Source organism: Clytia hemisphaerica, unplaced genomic scaffold, assembly GCF_902728285.1.
Source record: "Clytia hemisphaerica strain Z4C2 unplaced genomic scaffold, Clytia hemisphaerica genome assembly, whole genome shotgun sequence".
Lineage (NCBI taxonomy): Eukaryota > Metazoa > Cnidaria > Hydrozoa > Leptothecata > Clytiidae > Clytia > Clytia hemisphaerica.
The window spans coordinates 646,763-664,925 of record NW_027104247.1 but is presented as its reverse complement, the minus strand read 5'-3'; the positions used below and the strand labels follow the sequence as shown (position 1 = coordinate 664,925).

Sequence of the window (18,163 nt, the reverse complement as noted above, 5' to 3'; positions counted from 1 at the left end):
ATATATTTAACTCAAATATAATCTAATTTTTTTTTTACATAAATTCTCCTTATATTTTACTGAAAAGTTAAAATTATTGTGATAATTTCAAATCACTAGCTCTCAAAGCATTTTCACTGAGAACACTTCAAACAAATACTATGAATATAATCCACTGCTCCTAATTTGTCCTATCTGTTTTAGCCCACAAGTCTCCTACTATATATTAACTAATTACCAAAACAAATTTACTTGGAACCTGATGTTTCGACTAATTGAAATTTCCTCTAGAACGTTCCTCCCCTATTTTGATGAGCTAATTGATTTTCCCTCCTTTCTCAAAAAACACTTGTTCAAAAGTATTTAAAACACTTGTTTTCACGTGTGAAAGTTCAATGGTTTAGTAATAACATGGTGAGACGTGAATTATTTATCATATCAACCCATTGGATAATATATAAAATGTATTAAATCAAAAACAAAAGTCACCAAACTCGAGTCCAGTCCCAATTTGGCCAAAATTTCATCCCCTGTGGGAAAAATAACCTACATTATCAGCCCTTGGAAAGTTCAGTTTGATTTCATCCCATTTAAAATTCAATGGAAAGAATTGCGATGCAAAACCATCTTCATTGGATTTGTTGACCTAAGAACCATAGAATTTCTTTCCCCCTGGGATTTCGATAGAAACTTTCTTCCCAACTGTGGGAAAAAGCTCTGCCATCGTTGATGTGAGACAGGGGTGTATCTGATTAGAGTAAAATCAATCTCTGGGTACGAGATTGTAAAATCACTTAAATGGTAATAACATGGTAATAACAATCACATCAAAATCACCAATGATAAAGATAAACATTGGAGCCCTGTCGCTTTCGCTTTTGTTTTCAAGCAAAAAGGAATGCTGTTTTGAATGTTTTGGCTGATCAACCAGATCATATCTTCACATTCGCCATATCCCTTTAGAGCATTGTATGCACAGAATGGATGATCTGTTATGGGACTAAACTAACCTTACTTAAGTCAGTCTCAAAAGTAGTTAGACACCTTACCCAGGGGAGGGTCCGTACCCTCAAGTAAGAATAGGTTCTTAAATATGTAATATGTTGTTGAGAAAATGTTAAAAGTACTAAAGCTAAAGTGTCCACGTGTACTTTTTCGAGGCTACTTTAACCTATTTTGCTGATATACTTATAATAACCCTTTTTACACCTGCCCTTAAAGGCGTTTTTTTGGCTTTTTCGGGAATTGTACGAAAAGCTTAGCCGCTGTCTGCCTGTGAACCTGTGAAGAAGCGGGATGAAGTTCTATTATTCGAATCTCTCTGTAGTTCGAACAAATAACATTCCCGTTCGAGTTCGAATTAGCGAGAGTCAACATATTCGAGATTTTCAAGAATAAAATTTTTCTATTGTAATAATATGTACGGAGTAAAACAAATTTTTTCTGTTTACAATCGTTTTTGCTTTTCACAGTGGTTTTCAATGTTGAAGGAAAAGGAGACATAGAAATTTACACACAATCTGTGTTTGTAGTCCTTCCCCAAATTTTTGTGGTCTTCGTCCCAAAGTCTCAACTCTGAAACAACTCATCAGACCGCAACTGTCACAAAAATAAAACGCGTGTTTAAAGGTTTTTTTGAAAGAACATGTTTCTTCAATCGTGGTCGAAATCTATTGAGAATTAATTTCATCGTTTTTTCGAAATTTGGAGTTCGGGCGTGAAAGTTGATTTTGGGCCATCTCTCAAATTTAATCGGATATTTCAATTTGGCTCGGGTTTATAGACTTCCAGGCTATATTATGAGCCTTGTTGGCCAAATTTTGAACTTTTTTATACTCAGATCCTAAGGTCCTAAGTCGTAAGTCTCATGTTAAAACTCAGAGTTAAACCTCTACCCTTCCAACCTAAGTTAGAGCGCTTCCAAATCGATTGTGGTTATAAGATTTCGTGGGAATTTCCCTTTTTTTCAAATATTACGGCCATGATTGCAATCAAGCGTTCCACATTCTACACAATAGACAGCTCCAGGCTTTTAGGCCTTATTTTTACGCTCGAAACGAATGGAAGATATGACGTAGCCTACCTAAACAGGTTCAATCTGCTTCATTTATCGTTCATATGACTTTAAGTCTAATCTCAAAACAAGTGTCTTAGTAAAAAGCGTCTTTGGAAATACACTCGTCCAGCTTTTTGTGTCATGGTCTGGTAATTCACGGATACCAAAACGAACTGAAGATTGGTAATTTTCGTAACCGTAATTTACTTAGATCCTTACTTTCCTTCAGTTAAATTCGGGTTAAATTTCATCTTAAAAACGTTGACGGAAAAGACTTTATGAAACCCAAATGTACAACACAACAATGATGTTCTTACAAAAGTTGGGAAAAAAATTTTGAAAAAAGAAAGACAAAATAAATGAGAAATAGAGTGTGATTCCCCTGCGTGAACAGAAAGAAAGAAATACGAAGAAGTAAATGTGAAGAAAAGGGAAAAAGAGAGAGAAATATATTGTAAAAAGAAGTAAAAAATATAAGAATGAAATGGAAGGTCGACTTCTTCAAAAGAGAACCTTCACTTCAAAATAAAAATTTCATGTTGACAAAAAGACGAGAGAATTATAATAAAGAGAAATAGAAAGAAATTTTATGGAAAAAAAAGAAATTAATTTTCCATTTTTTCCTATGCGATGATTAGATGACGTTGACTAAGAAGATCTGTTACACATCCAATAAAAACATTTTGCTGGTCTTTAAGAAAAAGTGCTCCAAAGATGTGGTATACCTTTTGGCTTGCCTACCCAAACCGAATGACAGTCATTGATATACATCCGGAAGTTGATTTATCGAGACAAAAAAAATCAAGCGAGGAGCACAACCATAATATCTTGATAAGCGGTAAGCAAAACAAGCCATTGACAGCATCGTACTGGAGAAAGATTCAAGAACTTATGGAATGTACACAACAAAATTTCAACAACAGTGTCATTCGTAAAAGAAACATACATACCATTTATGTTGCATCTGAGAAAATGGACTCATACACTAATATGATTCTGACGTGTTTTGTCAGCCATAATTTGACGGCGTCAGGAGACAGAATTTTCTTAAATAGCGTATTAAACCAAGACTTTGATTTGAAATTTGCAGCGGCACTTGAAAAACGAGACGAGCGCCAGCGCTGCTTAGATATCCTTATGGATGTTGCGATAGTTTGCTATATAGCTGCTTTGACGAACACTCTACCCAATATTGATATTTATAACGGTTTAAAGAACACAGCAACGAGTATAACGGAGACGGCAGCAACAAATACAGCCACCCTTGGGATCGAATCAGCCGCTCAAGTGATCGGAAACGCAATGGCTGGGGCGGCAATTTCCGCCATTGTAGATGTGGCGGTTTCTTCTGCAACTATTTACGTTGCTAAGAGACAGAAAGATGACGGTCGTATGACTGAAGAAGAATTTAATATCAAAATCAAAAAGACTGTTTGTGAATCAAGTTTAAAGTTTGTTGGCGGAACGACCGGTTCCATTCTCGGACAAGCATTAATTCCCGTTCCCGTGGTGGGCGCTTTTGTGGGCGGTTTTTGTGGTAGCTTGATTGGGGCGGGAATCGGGAAAGGTATCAATTATGGCGTATTTGATCGGAAGAACAAAAAAACACAAAATGAGAAGAAATTAAATGAAAGCGAGCAACATATTAAGAAACGATACGGTCGGAAAATACGCGGATATGTCCCAAAAATCATCATCTACAATGAAAGTAAAAAGGAATTCGAAGAGAAACATTTTCAAAAAACTGTTAAAAATTATTTTAAGCCTGTGGAAACATTAAGTGAGACTCAGGCTAAAGTAAGCGAAGCAGTGACAGTCAAACCGTACCTGAATAAATGGAGAAACAAAACTTTAAAAATCGACGAGCAAAACACTGAAGTGAAGGCAACTACAGAAAAACAGCGATCCGTGTTATCAAAATGGAAGAAATCTGTTACTGTTAAAACACCTGAGAAGATAGATTCTCCTCGAAAGGATCATCAATCGGAGAAAGAGATTTCTGTTTTGTCTATATGGAAGAAAGCTGCACCTAAAGCAATAATTGATAAACCTGATACTAGGTCTTCTCCAGATAAGGAGCAACAAGCGACCGATAAACAACTCTCGGTATTGACGAAATGGAGAAAATCTACACCATCTGAAGTTGCTAAAACACCTGAAGTCAAATCTAGTTCTAAAGTGGAACAAAATGTGAACGCAACACAAGATTCGCCAACCATCGAGAAGCCACTACTTTTAACAACAAGACGAGAATCTTATATTGATCGTTTATCTCCGAATCAGCTTATTACGCAGGTCAAAAGTTCGCTCAGCAAGAGTTCATCAAAAGAAGAGGATTTGGAGCAGATTAGCGCGGAAGCTTCACAAGTATCAAGCCCGTTATCGACCACTGGTACAAATTCACCTAGATCCAATACACCAAATGATGTTCCGATATTTCACAGACTGTCAATCAAATCTCTAAAAGATAGTTTTCGGAACATCAGTAATTCGAGCTTGAGGGACGAAAATGAATTTGAGAGAGAAATTCTACACGAAGAAAGCAATGAAGAAGTGTTTTCAGAAACTGCTGAATCTCAAGCCCGTCAAAACGAATATTCAAAAAATGAGAGTGAAGAAGAAACAAAATTTTCGCGTTTCAAAAGTTTCCATTCTTCAATTCGAATGAAAAATCGAGAACGAATGAAGTTCCCTTCCCTTCAGAAAGTTTCACTTTTCAATAGCTCTGTTGATGCAGAAGGAAATGTGTACGATAATCGAAAAGCAGATACGAAGGAGTACAGTGATGACCAAATAAGTCCTAACGATGACAATAACAACTCTCCCTCACAGGTTGAAAATAATGACTTGTCCGAATTAAAAGACATTAATCAAGAGAACGTTCAAGGAAATAAAGCAGAGTCGACATTAAACGGTCTGACGAATAAATTATTAGCTTTAACAGGTCTAAGGTCACCATTCAAAACCACTTCTCCAGACCAAGAAAATGCTGACAATGCAAGATCATCAAGTCCATCTAAGAAATGTAATGGTCTTGTTAATAGTAGTACAGATGACTCTTTTGAGGAACACTCCGCGGACAAAAAAACCTTATCCCGTGCTCCTTTATCAAATTCGCTTAGCGAGAATTCGTCAACAAGTGAAAGTCCAGAGTTAAAATTCTCTGAGCGTGAATTTGATTGGTGGAATCGTAAATTACGTCATCGATTTGAAAACGAGGTTAATAAAGATGAAGGATCAAGTCAGTCAGAGCAAAAAAAATCTGGGAAAAAGACAGTCGAGAAACATCCAAGAGAGACAAAGCGAAGAACATCTTCCATAACTGAAATCGAAGACGAAGACAATGATAATAGTAAAAAGGAAAAAAAAATATTTTCGACACTAAAAAGCTTTACTAAGAAATTCAAATGACTTTGTAAAACCTCGCTTTTAGGCTTTACGACGCAAAGATATAAAAAAAGTTTTGTACTTGATAATTTCACAACATTTTGAATTGTAGGTGTGTTGTCTAGTAAATTTATCATAAAGTAGTATTCTATCTAAAATTTACATGTCCTTATACTTCATATACAATAAAATATTATTTTCTAAAATAGAAAAAAATGTGCAAATTTCTTATAATGATAATTACCATAATCAACTTTGAAAATAATTTTAGTACAAACACAAAAACTTTACGAGGTGAAAAAATCAGAGAGGCCAATTGTCTGCAAAATTTCAAATCGAAGAAAACCAATAGATCAACAAATATTCTTGCAAAAGCTACCGACTATTAAGATATCAAATTCAGCGGACAATTTAACTATTTTAAAAGCACCTAGTTACGACCTCTACAACTTCAAAATACGAACGTCGATTATTGACAGTCGATATGTTATGATTTATTCATCTTGATATTACTTTTTAAACCTTGTTGGAAAGATAACTTTAAGAGGATGAAATTAAGACTTCAAAGTCCCTTACAGTGGATTTCACCCGTTTTGGTTATTTTAAAAACTTTGGAACTAGAACTTGATCTAAGGAAGATTCAAAGATTTAGAAAAATTATTAAATTCACTTTGAATTACATTTCCAACAAGGTATTAGTTTTAAACATATTTATTTTACACCAATAGAAATGTACAATGTGCCCGGGGGGGGGGGCAGTCAGGCAAATTGACCGACGGGTATGTGCGGCGGTTAAGGGTATGTTTTTCAAAATATCAGAAATGCACTGTATGGGTGGATTTTTGACAAATGTACTGTAAGGGTAGAAATTTCAGCAAATCTGGGAAAAATTGCAAATTTCTGCTCGAAAATGTTGATTTTTTTTGCTCTAAAAGAGTTTAAAATTTGAAAAAATGCAATGTAAGGGTATGAATTTCACCGATTTTTTTCTGCACTGTAAGGGTGCGATTCTAAAAGCCAATTTTTTCGCCGCACATACCGTCAGTTGGTAAACCCACTGCCCCCCCCCCCGGGACCATGTGCCAATTATTGAGAACAGACTCTTCAAGGTTATTTATTGAAAGAGGTCAAAGTCCATCTTGAAAACCAAAACGTTTCAAACATAGAATTCAATACAAAAGTTCAACAGAAACCGTATATAAAATTAATTCTACAAAAAAATCAAAAACAAAAACCGCAAAAAATATTCTAAAATAAAGAATTTTAACAAATTATAAGCAAAAGAATCAACAGATAGATTGACACAAATTGAAATTATTTTATAGAATTTTACAATATTTATTATAGAATATTTTCAAAATATATCTCTTCTATATTTACACACAATACAATAATAGAAAGCTCTCTTTTAACATACTATACTGTAGGTTGTTGGAAAAATAATTCTTTCGTCGTTCAAAATTAGAGATATTCTTGAATTTCAATACCTTATTTTATCTATTTGACCTTTAATTTGCCTTAAGATCGCCCGTTTGAGGCTAAACATTGGTCTTAAGTTGTTCTTATCTTTTGGCATTTTCTTCTAATAAAATTGTTCTTGTAAAAAAAAAGAAGAGTGTAATCAAACGGTACTGAACGGGCCTATATTCTTCCATTTTTTGTCTTTGAATCAGTCAGGATCAGTTTAATTTCTATAAAATATAGTCTATCAAGACCAATATTTTTCAGTTTCCTTGAGGAAAGTTTTGAACAATTTCACTTTAAAAAACTTGACTGTATTCTACCATATATACAATATTTACAAATTGGACGGAGAAAGAAAAAAACACAATTAACCAAATAACAATGGGGATGGGTCAAAAATAGCTATCGATTACAGAAATGAAAGCGACAAAAGTTTCACCCGTACCCGATACAAACAGTGTATTTAAAGTTAGAAATTTCGAAGTTTGAGTTTACTAAAGTATGTAATATTCGCCCTTAAAATGAGCAATTATCTAATTCAGCAAGGAATTTGTAGTCTGCTGTAACACGTTTTTCTTGATGTAATATGTTTCGCATAAATCTTAAAGGAAAGAAACATTTGACCCTAAAACAAGTCAGAAATTTGTTACCTTTCGAAACCAGTGTAGTGAGGTCTTTACTTTAGTAGATCAAAATTTCCGTAACATCATTGCTGGACGCCATAACAACAAGATGTACCATACCAACATTCATGATATGTACGCACCATTCATCATTTGAAGGCATAATGTGTCATATAACACCAAGTATGTAACATGTATATCATCAAATCATATATATTAACAGATCTAAGTATAACATATGAGCATCAATCCCAGTAAGCCAGATAATTACCATATAACCCCAGAGCTAGTGGACCACCAGCCGACAGAAGTTTCATGGTGGTTGGATGATAACTGTGTGCATAGATAGCGTTCGGATAACATTCTGCTTCCCAGAAATACTGCTGGTAAACTAAATCACGCCGCTAAGGAAAAGGTAGAGAAAAGTTTAGAGTCGGTATTTTACATGGATAGCAGACATTAATGCAGAACTTTTAGACATTAGACATTCTTTCGATTGTATGCACTGGGTTCCAGATCAGTCAGGTCAGCTACCTAATGACTGAACTGAAACAAGGATTCGAAATGAGTCAAGAAAACAACTGACATCAAACTTTAACAATTGAAAAAATTGTGATGCCGGATTATTAACAAATTTTTAAAAAGGGGAACATCAAATTATAATTCATGATATGCACCATTGAAATGTCTTCTGACATGACATCACTGCCCCAATAGCTGATTGGTTGTAAGTGACGTAAAATATGTCAATACGTCACTTTCAACCAATCAGCTGTTGGGTCCGTGGAAGACTTTGCAATGGTGCATATTATGAATAGCCGCATTCTTTTTCACCGTTTCACGCACAAAGTTTTATAAAGGGATTTAGGTAAAGGTTTGTGGTTTTTTCAGGACAATAGGAGCAAATTACCACTTGGTCGTGGTCGTCAAACAGTTTGATTAAGCCCTTTAAGCTGAAGAAAAATAATCGCATTAATCGAGACTCGAAAAAAAAATCGATTGTACTTACCAGCCAACCGTGACCGACTTTGAGTTGACATTGTGTTCCATCTTGCCGCTGAAGAAGTCTGTTCATTCGAATGTCGTAAAATAATAATGACCCGTACCCAGTCCCAACTGTCACAATGCAATCATTAAAACTGACTGACCGTACGCCTGCAAAAAGAGAGAAAGAAATTCAAGTTAATATACTGTTTTAAGTTGAGCGATTTTCTAAGTAGAATCTCCACAACTTAAGTCTCTGTGAATCGAATATCTCCTATAACTCGAATGTCTCCTTAACTTCTTGAACTTCAATACATAAATTGAACAAATTTTAGTTATTCGTGTTCTTTGGACTTTTATAAAGACTCCAGCGTAGAAAATAATAATTTGAAGATTTATAAAGTTTTGAAGTGTAAAGAAAAGCAAAAATATACGACAAAATACAAGAAAACATAGAGCAAAGGGGGTTAAATTTTTATTTAAACTTATTTGGCCCAGTAAGAGATTTTTTCAAATGGGGTATTTCATTTTTGCTATTATAAAGTAAAATAGGGTTTTTAAAGCTAAATTTTCATGATAATAGGAGATTGGAGATTGTTTTGATTCTGAAAGGGATCAAGATAATAACAAGATCATAAGAAAATCGAGTTTTAATTCTCTTTATACGATAATCCCCAAAAGCCTGAATAATTAAAAAACCGCATATTGTATAGCAAGATAAAAGAGCGAAATCTATCTTGATAAGATAATAGAGCGAAATCTATCTTGATGAATATCCTCAATCTTGAACCCAACTTTTGACCCCTTGGACATTTGTTAACAAAATGATGTCCAATATGATTTTTTGTCTTTTTTTTATAAAGTTATAATTTTATAAAGTTGTATACACATGAGTCTCTATAACTCGAACACGCACGGGAAACACAATTTTTTCGAGTTATGGAGTAAAGTTCACAAGGCATTGTTAACTGAAGGGACAAGAAAACTTGTCTGAGTTAAGGAGACATTTGTGTTATAGGGTTTCGAGTTAAAAAGACTCTACTGTACCACGAAATTATGTTATTTCAAGAAATTACTACTACCCTAGATTTCGTTTGCCTAAACATAAAGATTTTAAGGAAAATTGATGAAGAAATCAACCATCATATACCTTTAGACCCTCCAAAAAAAGTGAGTAACCTTGTCCCCATAATCTTTAATCATTAATAAAGATAGAAATTTTCAATCCCGTCTTCACTTACCAGCTCCTTGTTCACTGGAACATAGACTAGCGACCGACTTCCCTCCGTGAGTATCTACCAGAGAGACGTGAGATAGAGATCCAACAGCATACAGCAAATTATTTTTTTTCTCGTGTGCTATACAAACATTCTCTTTCATAAATGGTAGCGTTGTTGTCATCGTCTATAATAAAACGAGAAGAGAGTTATGAAGAGTAATACTACAGTCAACCCTCTCTAATTCGAACCTTTCGAATCCTTCTATAATTCGAACTAAAATATTGGCCCCCTCGACTAGAAATCAGTATAAAATACTCTCTGTAATTCAAATCTTTCTCTAATTCGAACAAAATCCTTGGTCCCTTGAAGATCGAATTAGAGAGAGTCGACTGTACAATTTACGCAACACGGGGATTGTAATCGAGTTTAAAAAAATATAGTCATATCTTTCTGAAGAGAAACGAAGCTCTTCTATCATCGTTAATTTTAGACCAAGAATTGCTTAGCTCTAGTTTAGATGTTCTTTTTGCGTTGACTTTCTTATTCTCGACGGAAGTCTACAGAAAGTCGACTTCTTAAGTCAATTAGGTGATTTCTGTTGACTAAGGCGAAACCAATTTAATTTTTTGTTCTACGGCCCGACCGACCCTATTTTTGCTAAAATCAAAAAAATAATAATATTGAATTTCCACTACAATATATTTTACACACTAGTTATCTGTAAGAATTAAATTTGAATAAAGCTGAAAATTAATTCAAGAAATTGAAAAATTTAGAAAATCGAGCATTCCATACACTAAAATTTTATTATGATCTTCATCGAAGAAAAAATATGAATTTTTGATCCAGGTATTTTTTGGAAAATATTTTCGGTACCTTTATACCAACCCTGATAAATGAAAGATTTATTCTTATTTTACTGACTGACCGACCCGTATTTTTCTAACGATCTGCCCGTAGAACAACAAATTAAATTTGTCTCGCCTAATGACAAATGACATATTTCAATCTTTTAAGGAATGAAACTGTAACTTTCCGTTGACCTTTTGTTACATCGAAAAACGGCTAATTAATAAATAAAATTAATACTATACTAATACGTCCAAGAGCACCAAGTAACTTATTTGAAAAAAAATGATACTCACTCGTTGACACGTGTTAACATCCCAAAGGTGCAAGTAGCCGTTCGATGCGATGGTCGCTAAGTGCTGGTACGAGTAAGAGAAAATATTATGATTTTTTGTGTGTTTGGTTAATCTACGTAATTTACACAGAATAAAATAATGAAATAATGTTCGATTTTGAAAAGGCGATTCTTCACGCAAATCGAATGTTTTCTTCAAAGGCAGAATTTACGTATCTTACTGTAATCAAAAAGAAAATCTATACGAATAAGTCATACTTAAATGATCATTGTGTACAGAAAAACAGGAGGTAAATTCATATGCTTTCCAAAAATGGGACAAAGCTTAACCTATCGGCTCGATCACGCTTGCAAACTTGTATTATAGGTGAATTGATTCATGAATTGACTAACAAAATACAAAATAAATTTACATCTAATTGAATCAAATCTCGAAAGTTGTCATGGAACGGTATAAAGAACGGTCCTTAATAAAAAACGAATGTGAAAAAGAAGCTTTAAAACATACCCCAGAGAGACTATTATAAACCATAGCGCGAACTTTGTCTTTGTTTCCAACCCCTTGAAAATGTTGTACAGGTTGAACAATTGGATAAAGTTTTCCCCGTTCCCCTTCATCGTTCTCTGAATGCGGTATTTCGTCGGGGATGGTCCAAAAAGCAAGTCGGTTGTCTCGAGAACCTGTAAAACAAACGCTGCATTTCATTATTTCGTACACCCCTTCTCACAGAACCACCGGGACCTCTCCTCGCTGGAAAAATTGGCCAAAATATCGTCCCCAGTGGAACAATCATTCTATAATTTTTGTCGCCGATGAAAATAATCAGATAAGCAAATCCTCACTGCAAAATATTGTGTTATTCTTTCAATCCCCACTTAATTTCCGGCTCGAAAACGATCGAATTGAAATTCCCAGCCATACAAAAGCATGGGAATGTTAATCCCTGTCGAGTTTTGGTCCGTTATTTTTAACCCTACTGGCTCAAAAATCCCAAGCTGAGTCTGTGAGAAGGGGTTTTCATCAATAGAGTAAAAACGTTACACGTCTTAGGTATAGTTGATGGAGGTTTCAAAGTTTTGATCAATCTAGAAGATAAAAAACTCAATCTACTAGGTAGGTCTCTGAGGGGTGAGTCTACATATTGTTAAAGGTCACAAAGTCTCGGTTTATACGTTTTTTTATGAGAGCATCCATAATTTCTGAAGCCTTCGGATGTTCTTAACATGTTCTTATTTTCGCCATCGAAGCCTTAAGTTCTTATATAGTTTGTTCTTATAAAAAAACGTTTATTAAAATGTTCTGCTGAGTTATCAGAAAGAAAGTCAGATTTGTTTCTTACAGAGAAGTTATTTTCTCTTCTAGTTCATCAGTCAGCATAACTTTGTCATAACAAAGATCTTTAGGCAGTATAAATCTTTGTAAAAACAGACGCGTGGGACTTTCCCGTCAACGACTTCCTTATCAACGATCGAGATTTAATTAGCTTAATCTAATGATAGTGGTGGTGACAGGGAAAATTGAATGTTTATTTTGGAAACAAATTTCAAGTTTTAATGAGCTGGGCTGTCAACTGTATTTTAATCTAAAAGTCGAAATTTTAATCTTATGTGCAAACGTTTGAAACAGTCTCTCGTTGCTATGCAAATAGAGCAAAAGCTGAAATTTGATAAATGTAATTAAAAGGAAAACCCTTTTTCAAACATGAAAAATCAGATGATAAATAAATCTCTCTGCAAACTCTGTTAAATCTCATTAAAATAGATTTCAATATAATTATACTTTGCAAAAGATAACAAAGAGAGCTCAGGGTAGTTCATTGTACAACTGTTATGCATATATCATTTTATATGAAAGCAGATTTGTGAAAAATGACTTTCTCGCTTTTATATAATTCTCCTATTTCTGATAATTCTTGTGTAACCTAGAAAAGATCTTGTGTGTGGGGTCATAATTTACACATAGAAAAATATGAACTATAACTACACATTTTTATAAGCAACCAAGTTGCTAAGGATCGAGCTCTGAAATTAGCCAATTATTTTAATTATATTGTAAAGTTGAGGCTCCTTAGATAATCTAACATGGCAAACGATAGCCCTTGACCAAAATAACCATAAATGTGCAATAATATCAGGGGTGGTCAAAGCAAATTTTTCAGAAAATGACCTAGAATGCTTAAGCAACCCCAGCCCTGACCCAAAAATTGGAGTTGCTTATTAAAGGAATGTGTATTGTATTATATGAGCCCATAAAAACGTATGTATGTTTAGAAAGTAAGAAAAAAAAATCATACCGGTTGCCAAAGTGTTATCATTGATCCATGCTGAAGAAAACATCCAGTCAGTGTGAAACTAAAAAGAAGAAAAATATATATTTTAGTTTTAAAGAACTCCAAACATAAAATGCTTGCTAAAAGACTGAAATTCCAACTTCTACAGCTCCCTTTTACCCCTGTATAGATCACATCCCAGATTTACTGGCTTGCCTTAGAGTAGCAGGAATCAAATTCTGCAATAAATCTTTAAATCACAAATACTAAGATTTACAAGGTTATGTTGACTAGATAAAAACACCAACTTCCATGCTAATAATGAAAAACACATCAAAGGGAACTTATTACAATTTGATTACAAATTTCTTACCTCCCCGAGACAAATTGGCTCCAGAGATGGCAACCGATAAAATCCAATAGAGTTTGGGTTGAGAGCTCCAGTAGCAAGCTTGGTGTTATTTTCATTCTTAGATATACTATGTATGCCACAGTTTTTATCAGGAATAGGGATATGACCAGAATCCTTCATGAGAGGTATCTCCCATTTTGATTGACTTGTAATATTCTGGACAATAAGCTGAAATTCGAAACAAAATTTGAAATAATTTTCAATAACGTTTCAAATACTCCTTTTATATAATAGAAATTGCCAACCTCGATCCCTGCGTATTATCAGCTTTTTGATTCTTACTGATAGCGCTAGATAATACCCTGGCATTGGCTGGTTTTCGAACACGAAAGATTACGTAATTCAAAAACAAAACGTCAGATCTCATTCGTTCTTCTTTTCTGAAGTCGTTGCATTGCAGTGTAACTTTGTAACGTCAGAATATTTTATGACGTAATTGTTTTGAGAAGTTCCCCCTCTGAGAGGGGGAACTCGCATCAGCCAACACCAGGGTATTCTCTGGCGTCAATCAGTAACGTAAATAAAGCCTGGGATACACGGGGACGAGGTTGAGAAATTGCCTCTTTTTTTCCGGCGTAGATTGATCAAATATTTGCTTTTAGTCTATGAATAGAGATAGAGATATCGCTAGGTTATCTCTGTGATCACAGCCAGACGTTAAAATACGTACATTGTTACACTTTGTTCCACAGATAATATGGTCCTCGTTCAGCCATTCAGCTGCAAAGATTTTATCATATTCCCCGAATGCCAATTCATTCTCTCTCATAGCTTCAGGCAAACGTAATGCTGAGAAGCTTGATTTGAAGTCATCTGAAATTCTTGTGGAAGTTGTCTCTTGCCTAAGATTTACATAGCTGAAAATATTTGAGCATACGTTTGGCTGTTGAACTCTCATCTATTACAAAATGTATTTATTTTATTTCCTATTATGCTTTTGATGATTTTTAGTATCTTGTGTTTGCATTCTTTGGTAATTCTTTTGGAAATCTAAAAGAAATTAAAAGAATCAACTCTCAATCTGTTCAAGAACAGTAAATTGCCTAAAGCAAGAAGATTCTAGAATATTGTGGCAAAATATAACCTGCTAATATTTCACAATTCATCGCTCAGAAAAGTTAAATGAATCAACAATTTTCAATATCTTTGTGAAATCATTTAAAAAGGAACTTGAAGGCAAACAAAAAATTTATTTGCCAAAACATGAGTTTTTGGGTGTGCTATTTTGATATCTAAAAAAGGAATAAGCAACAATAATTATTATATATGTATTTTATATTTCAATATATTTCGTTCATTTTAAGATCATCACCAGACTAAAAAATTAACATACAGTAAAGTACAATATTGAAAAACTAAAGTAGAAATATGATAAAAAAATTTTAAGGCAAAATTTGTACATGATTTTCTTATTTTTATAAAGAGAAAATAGAATAAAATTTTCAAGAATCATACATAGACTGATTCCTCAAAATCTGTGTGCGTTGGGAGGTTTTCAAGCAAAACTCAAACAAACTGCCTGTTCCTAAATGACATAAATTTTACCCACAAATCAAAAACTGAAAATTAAGATAATATGCTTTTAAGCTCATGATAGTGTAAAGCCAGAAAGCTTTTCATCCCAATCTCAAAAACATATTTAAATTCTAAAACTTACCTTACAGTACCATGGTGAAAACTCACTCAAAAGCAAAAAGAAAAACTTTTCACAGCTGATCCCACATGAAATATTTACAACCTTGAGCTAAGAAATGTGTAACTTAATCATATTGCAAGTATTTTTCTTAGTATTTCTCGTCAGGTTGGTTGGGAGCGAAAATAACGTCATGCAGAATAGGTTTGCAAATTCTTCTTTCCAGATGTTTGATAGTTTAGAAAAAGAAAGATTGAATTTTAAGGCACTAATTTTCATTTGAGAAAAAGTTATCTTTCTTTGCCTAAAATTTATTCAAAATGACTTAAGTTACAGCAAAAAACCAGGCAACTATAAAAAGTTCCGTTTTCAGACTTCAACTAGCCCTTAGAGACTTCATAACATTATGTTTAGGAAAAGGTGCATTGAGATGAATAATAAATAAATAGTAAATATACCACTGGCTCACATTGTATACTTACCCACTGCTATTTCTTGCCCTTAACTGCATGGGCTTTTATCATCTAAAAGTTCGATTTTATCTTTATTCTACAAAATAATTTTTAAAATCCAGATGCCAGAAATTATTTGGACTATTTCGCAGATAATAGATATAGACAGGCAGCTGACGACATCTAAAATCTGGACGACTTTGGGACAAACGTCGAGTTGATTTTTCTTGTTCCCATATATCTACTGATCCTAAAAATTTTACTCAGCGTCCGAAAATTTATTTAACGGACATGTCCGGTAGTAATTTGTCAAATGATGACGTCACCACCAAAAGTGAAAATTTGATTTCAGCATATAATAATGATATATATATACCATTCGACGCATTTTTCGATCTAGATTCTAAATCACATCAGTCTCAATAGGTAAAAATTTAGATTTCAAAAGTTATGACTTAAATTTGACATGTGATTTTGGTCAATCATGACCCTCTCACCCCCTAAAAATGTCAAATTTCAACTTCATCAAATCGAAAAACAATTTACACCATTCGAAAGCTCGTCAAAAACTATAAAGAAGACAATTAAACGGGTATATTCGATTTCTCAGCCTAACTCGAGAAAATTGAGATCATAATTCCTTATAAAATGAGGCATTTTTTCAAAAATGACGTCATAGAAGAGCTAGGGACCTCAATAACTTTTCATATTCAAATTTTTACTTATTAAGATTGATGTGATTTGAAATCTAGATCAAAAACGCTTCGAATGGTATGTAAAACTTTGAAATTTTGCAACATCAATTTTTCACTTTTGCTTGTGACGTCATCAATTAATAAATTATTCTCGGACACGTCCGGTAAAGATTTTTTAACACGCCGAGTAAATTTTTCTGACTCTCTAAACTATAAAGATTTCTAAACAAGTACTCAATATTTGTCCCTCGAATTTTCACTGATTCACTTTTTTTGATGTCATCAGCTGCCTGTCTAATACCGTGAGATTGGGTAACTTGCATCAGTGGAGGCTAACATGCATGGCCCTCAAATGAAAGACCTGGCTGGTCATTAAAATACAAAGTTAAATCAAAACAAAAATAGTAGATTGGAGCTGCGAGCGGAGCTGTGTAGTTGTATTTTAATGACCAGACAGGTCATTCATTTGAGGCCTATGCATGTTAGTCTCCACTGATGCAAGTTACCCGATCTCACGGTAGCTAATAGACCTTTACGCTGGATGTCATGTTGAATAATTTAAAATCTAGCATCACAACAATCATACATGAAAGCAGAATAGCTGATAGACACTGATAGCAGGGGTTTGGGGGCCCCATCATAAGCCCCCGAAAGCCCTGGGATATTTGATTTTCGCATGCCTAAAAGTTGCTCAAAATTTGTTATATTTTCCAGTTTTCCAATTAAAAAGGCTAGAGAAATAACTTGTATTGCTGGTACTTCTAAGGTGGATGCACTTAAATCTAGCGTAATGAAATCAGGGGTTAGAATAGCGATGCTCCTCTTGTCTTGAAAAGCTTTGACTTACAACAATATCTTACTTATTATATCTGCTCCTGAATTACCTACCGTAAGTTGGTCTAATATCAACATCCCTCGTCTAATTCCGACACCCTTCTTTAGAGACAAGAATAATATCACAGCTTGAATCACTGATTGAAAAAGGATTATTCCTCTCTGACCACTAAGCAAAGAAAAACAGTTTCAGCCTTTCTATCAATTTCGGCTGATAAAAAGGGTGTCGGAATTTGAGGAGGGGTGTCGACATTAGACCAAGTTACTATGCATCAGTGTGTCATTGTTTTAAATCTGGAGTTTTAAATTATTCAAAATGACGTTATGATTAGCAACAAAAGGTCTTGAGTGATACTGTGATACTTTTAAGTTTTATCAAAGTTTTCTATTTACTACCTAACAGATTTATGCTACATTAGATAGATTCAAGATTTTAAAAACAACACCCTCAAATTCAAATACAATGGTAAACTATCAAATCATGTCATGAAATAAGATACATGAAATGATCATAATGGTTTTTAATGGTTTTTAGTACCCGGACAGAAAAACTTTTCTTTTCTCAATCTGTCAATACTACAATATCTGTCAAACAAAAATAAAACTAAACGGTGCTGCGTTAGTCAGCTAAAAGTTTCCATTCATTATTCTCCATATGACATTAATTTTACCTTTCACAGATCAAATCATAAATATTGCAAAGTCCTAAAAAGTGATAACTGTATGCATTTTGATGTTTGACCGACAACAAAAATTCTGAAAATTTTTGTACTGTTTTTAGCTACCATATTTGTTTTGATTTTGCAACAACCAATCACGCTACCGAGAAGTGGAAGAATTCTAAATTTTTTGAAACATTACGTAATGCTCTACAATTCTTTCATGAATATTTTCTCAGCCATTTTTTTGTTTTCTATATGAATATAAATTTATCCTATTATCATCCTTTTGATAAAAACAGCAGCTTCTATTCTGTCTATTCAGCCAACTATTCAAAGCATTTTAAAGTT

General features: G+C 33.9%; 2 protein-coding genes across 2 annotated transcripts in view; one reads left to right on the top strand and one right to left on the bottom strand.

Moving 5' to 3' along the window:
* Positions 1-2,515: 2,515 nt before the first annotated feature.
* On the top strand, positions 2,516-5,788 carry LOC136816360 (transcriptional regulator ATRX-like). Its single transcript, XM_067072682.1, has one exon. It carries the CDS (start codon positions 2,750-2,752, stop codon positions 5,444-5,446), a length of 2,697 nt encoding a protein of 898 aa, XP_066928783.1. The 5' UTR covers positions 2,516-2,749; the 3' UTR covers positions 5,447-5,788.
* A 1,524-nt stretch (positions 5,789-7,312) lies between these two features.
* The window catches only part of LOC136816359 (DDB1- and CUL4-associated factor 12-like), a 216,426-nt gene continuing 205,575 nt past the window's right edge, over positions 7,313-18,163 (bottom strand). Inside the window, exons 2-9 of the mRNA XM_067072681.1 lie at positions 14,210-14,529; positions 13,501-13,707; positions 13,152-13,209; positions 11,366-11,538; positions 10,859-10,921; positions 9,735-9,897; positions 8,519-8,664; positions 7,313-7,913 (exon numbers count right to left, since the gene is read on the bottom strand). Of these exons, the coding sequence (XP_066928782.1) occupies positions 7,755-7,913; positions 8,519-8,664; positions 9,735-9,897; positions 10,859-10,921; positions 11,366-11,538; positions 13,152-13,209; positions 13,501-13,707; positions 14,210-14,437 (1,197 nt within the window). The 5' untranslated portion in view covers positions 14,438-14,529 and the 3' untranslated portion in view covers positions 7,313-7,754. The remainder of the gene's footprint in view (positions 7,914-8,518; positions 8,665-9,734; positions 9,898-10,858; positions 10,922-11,365; positions 11,539-13,151; positions 13,210-13,500; positions 13,708-14,209; positions 14,530-18,163) is intronic.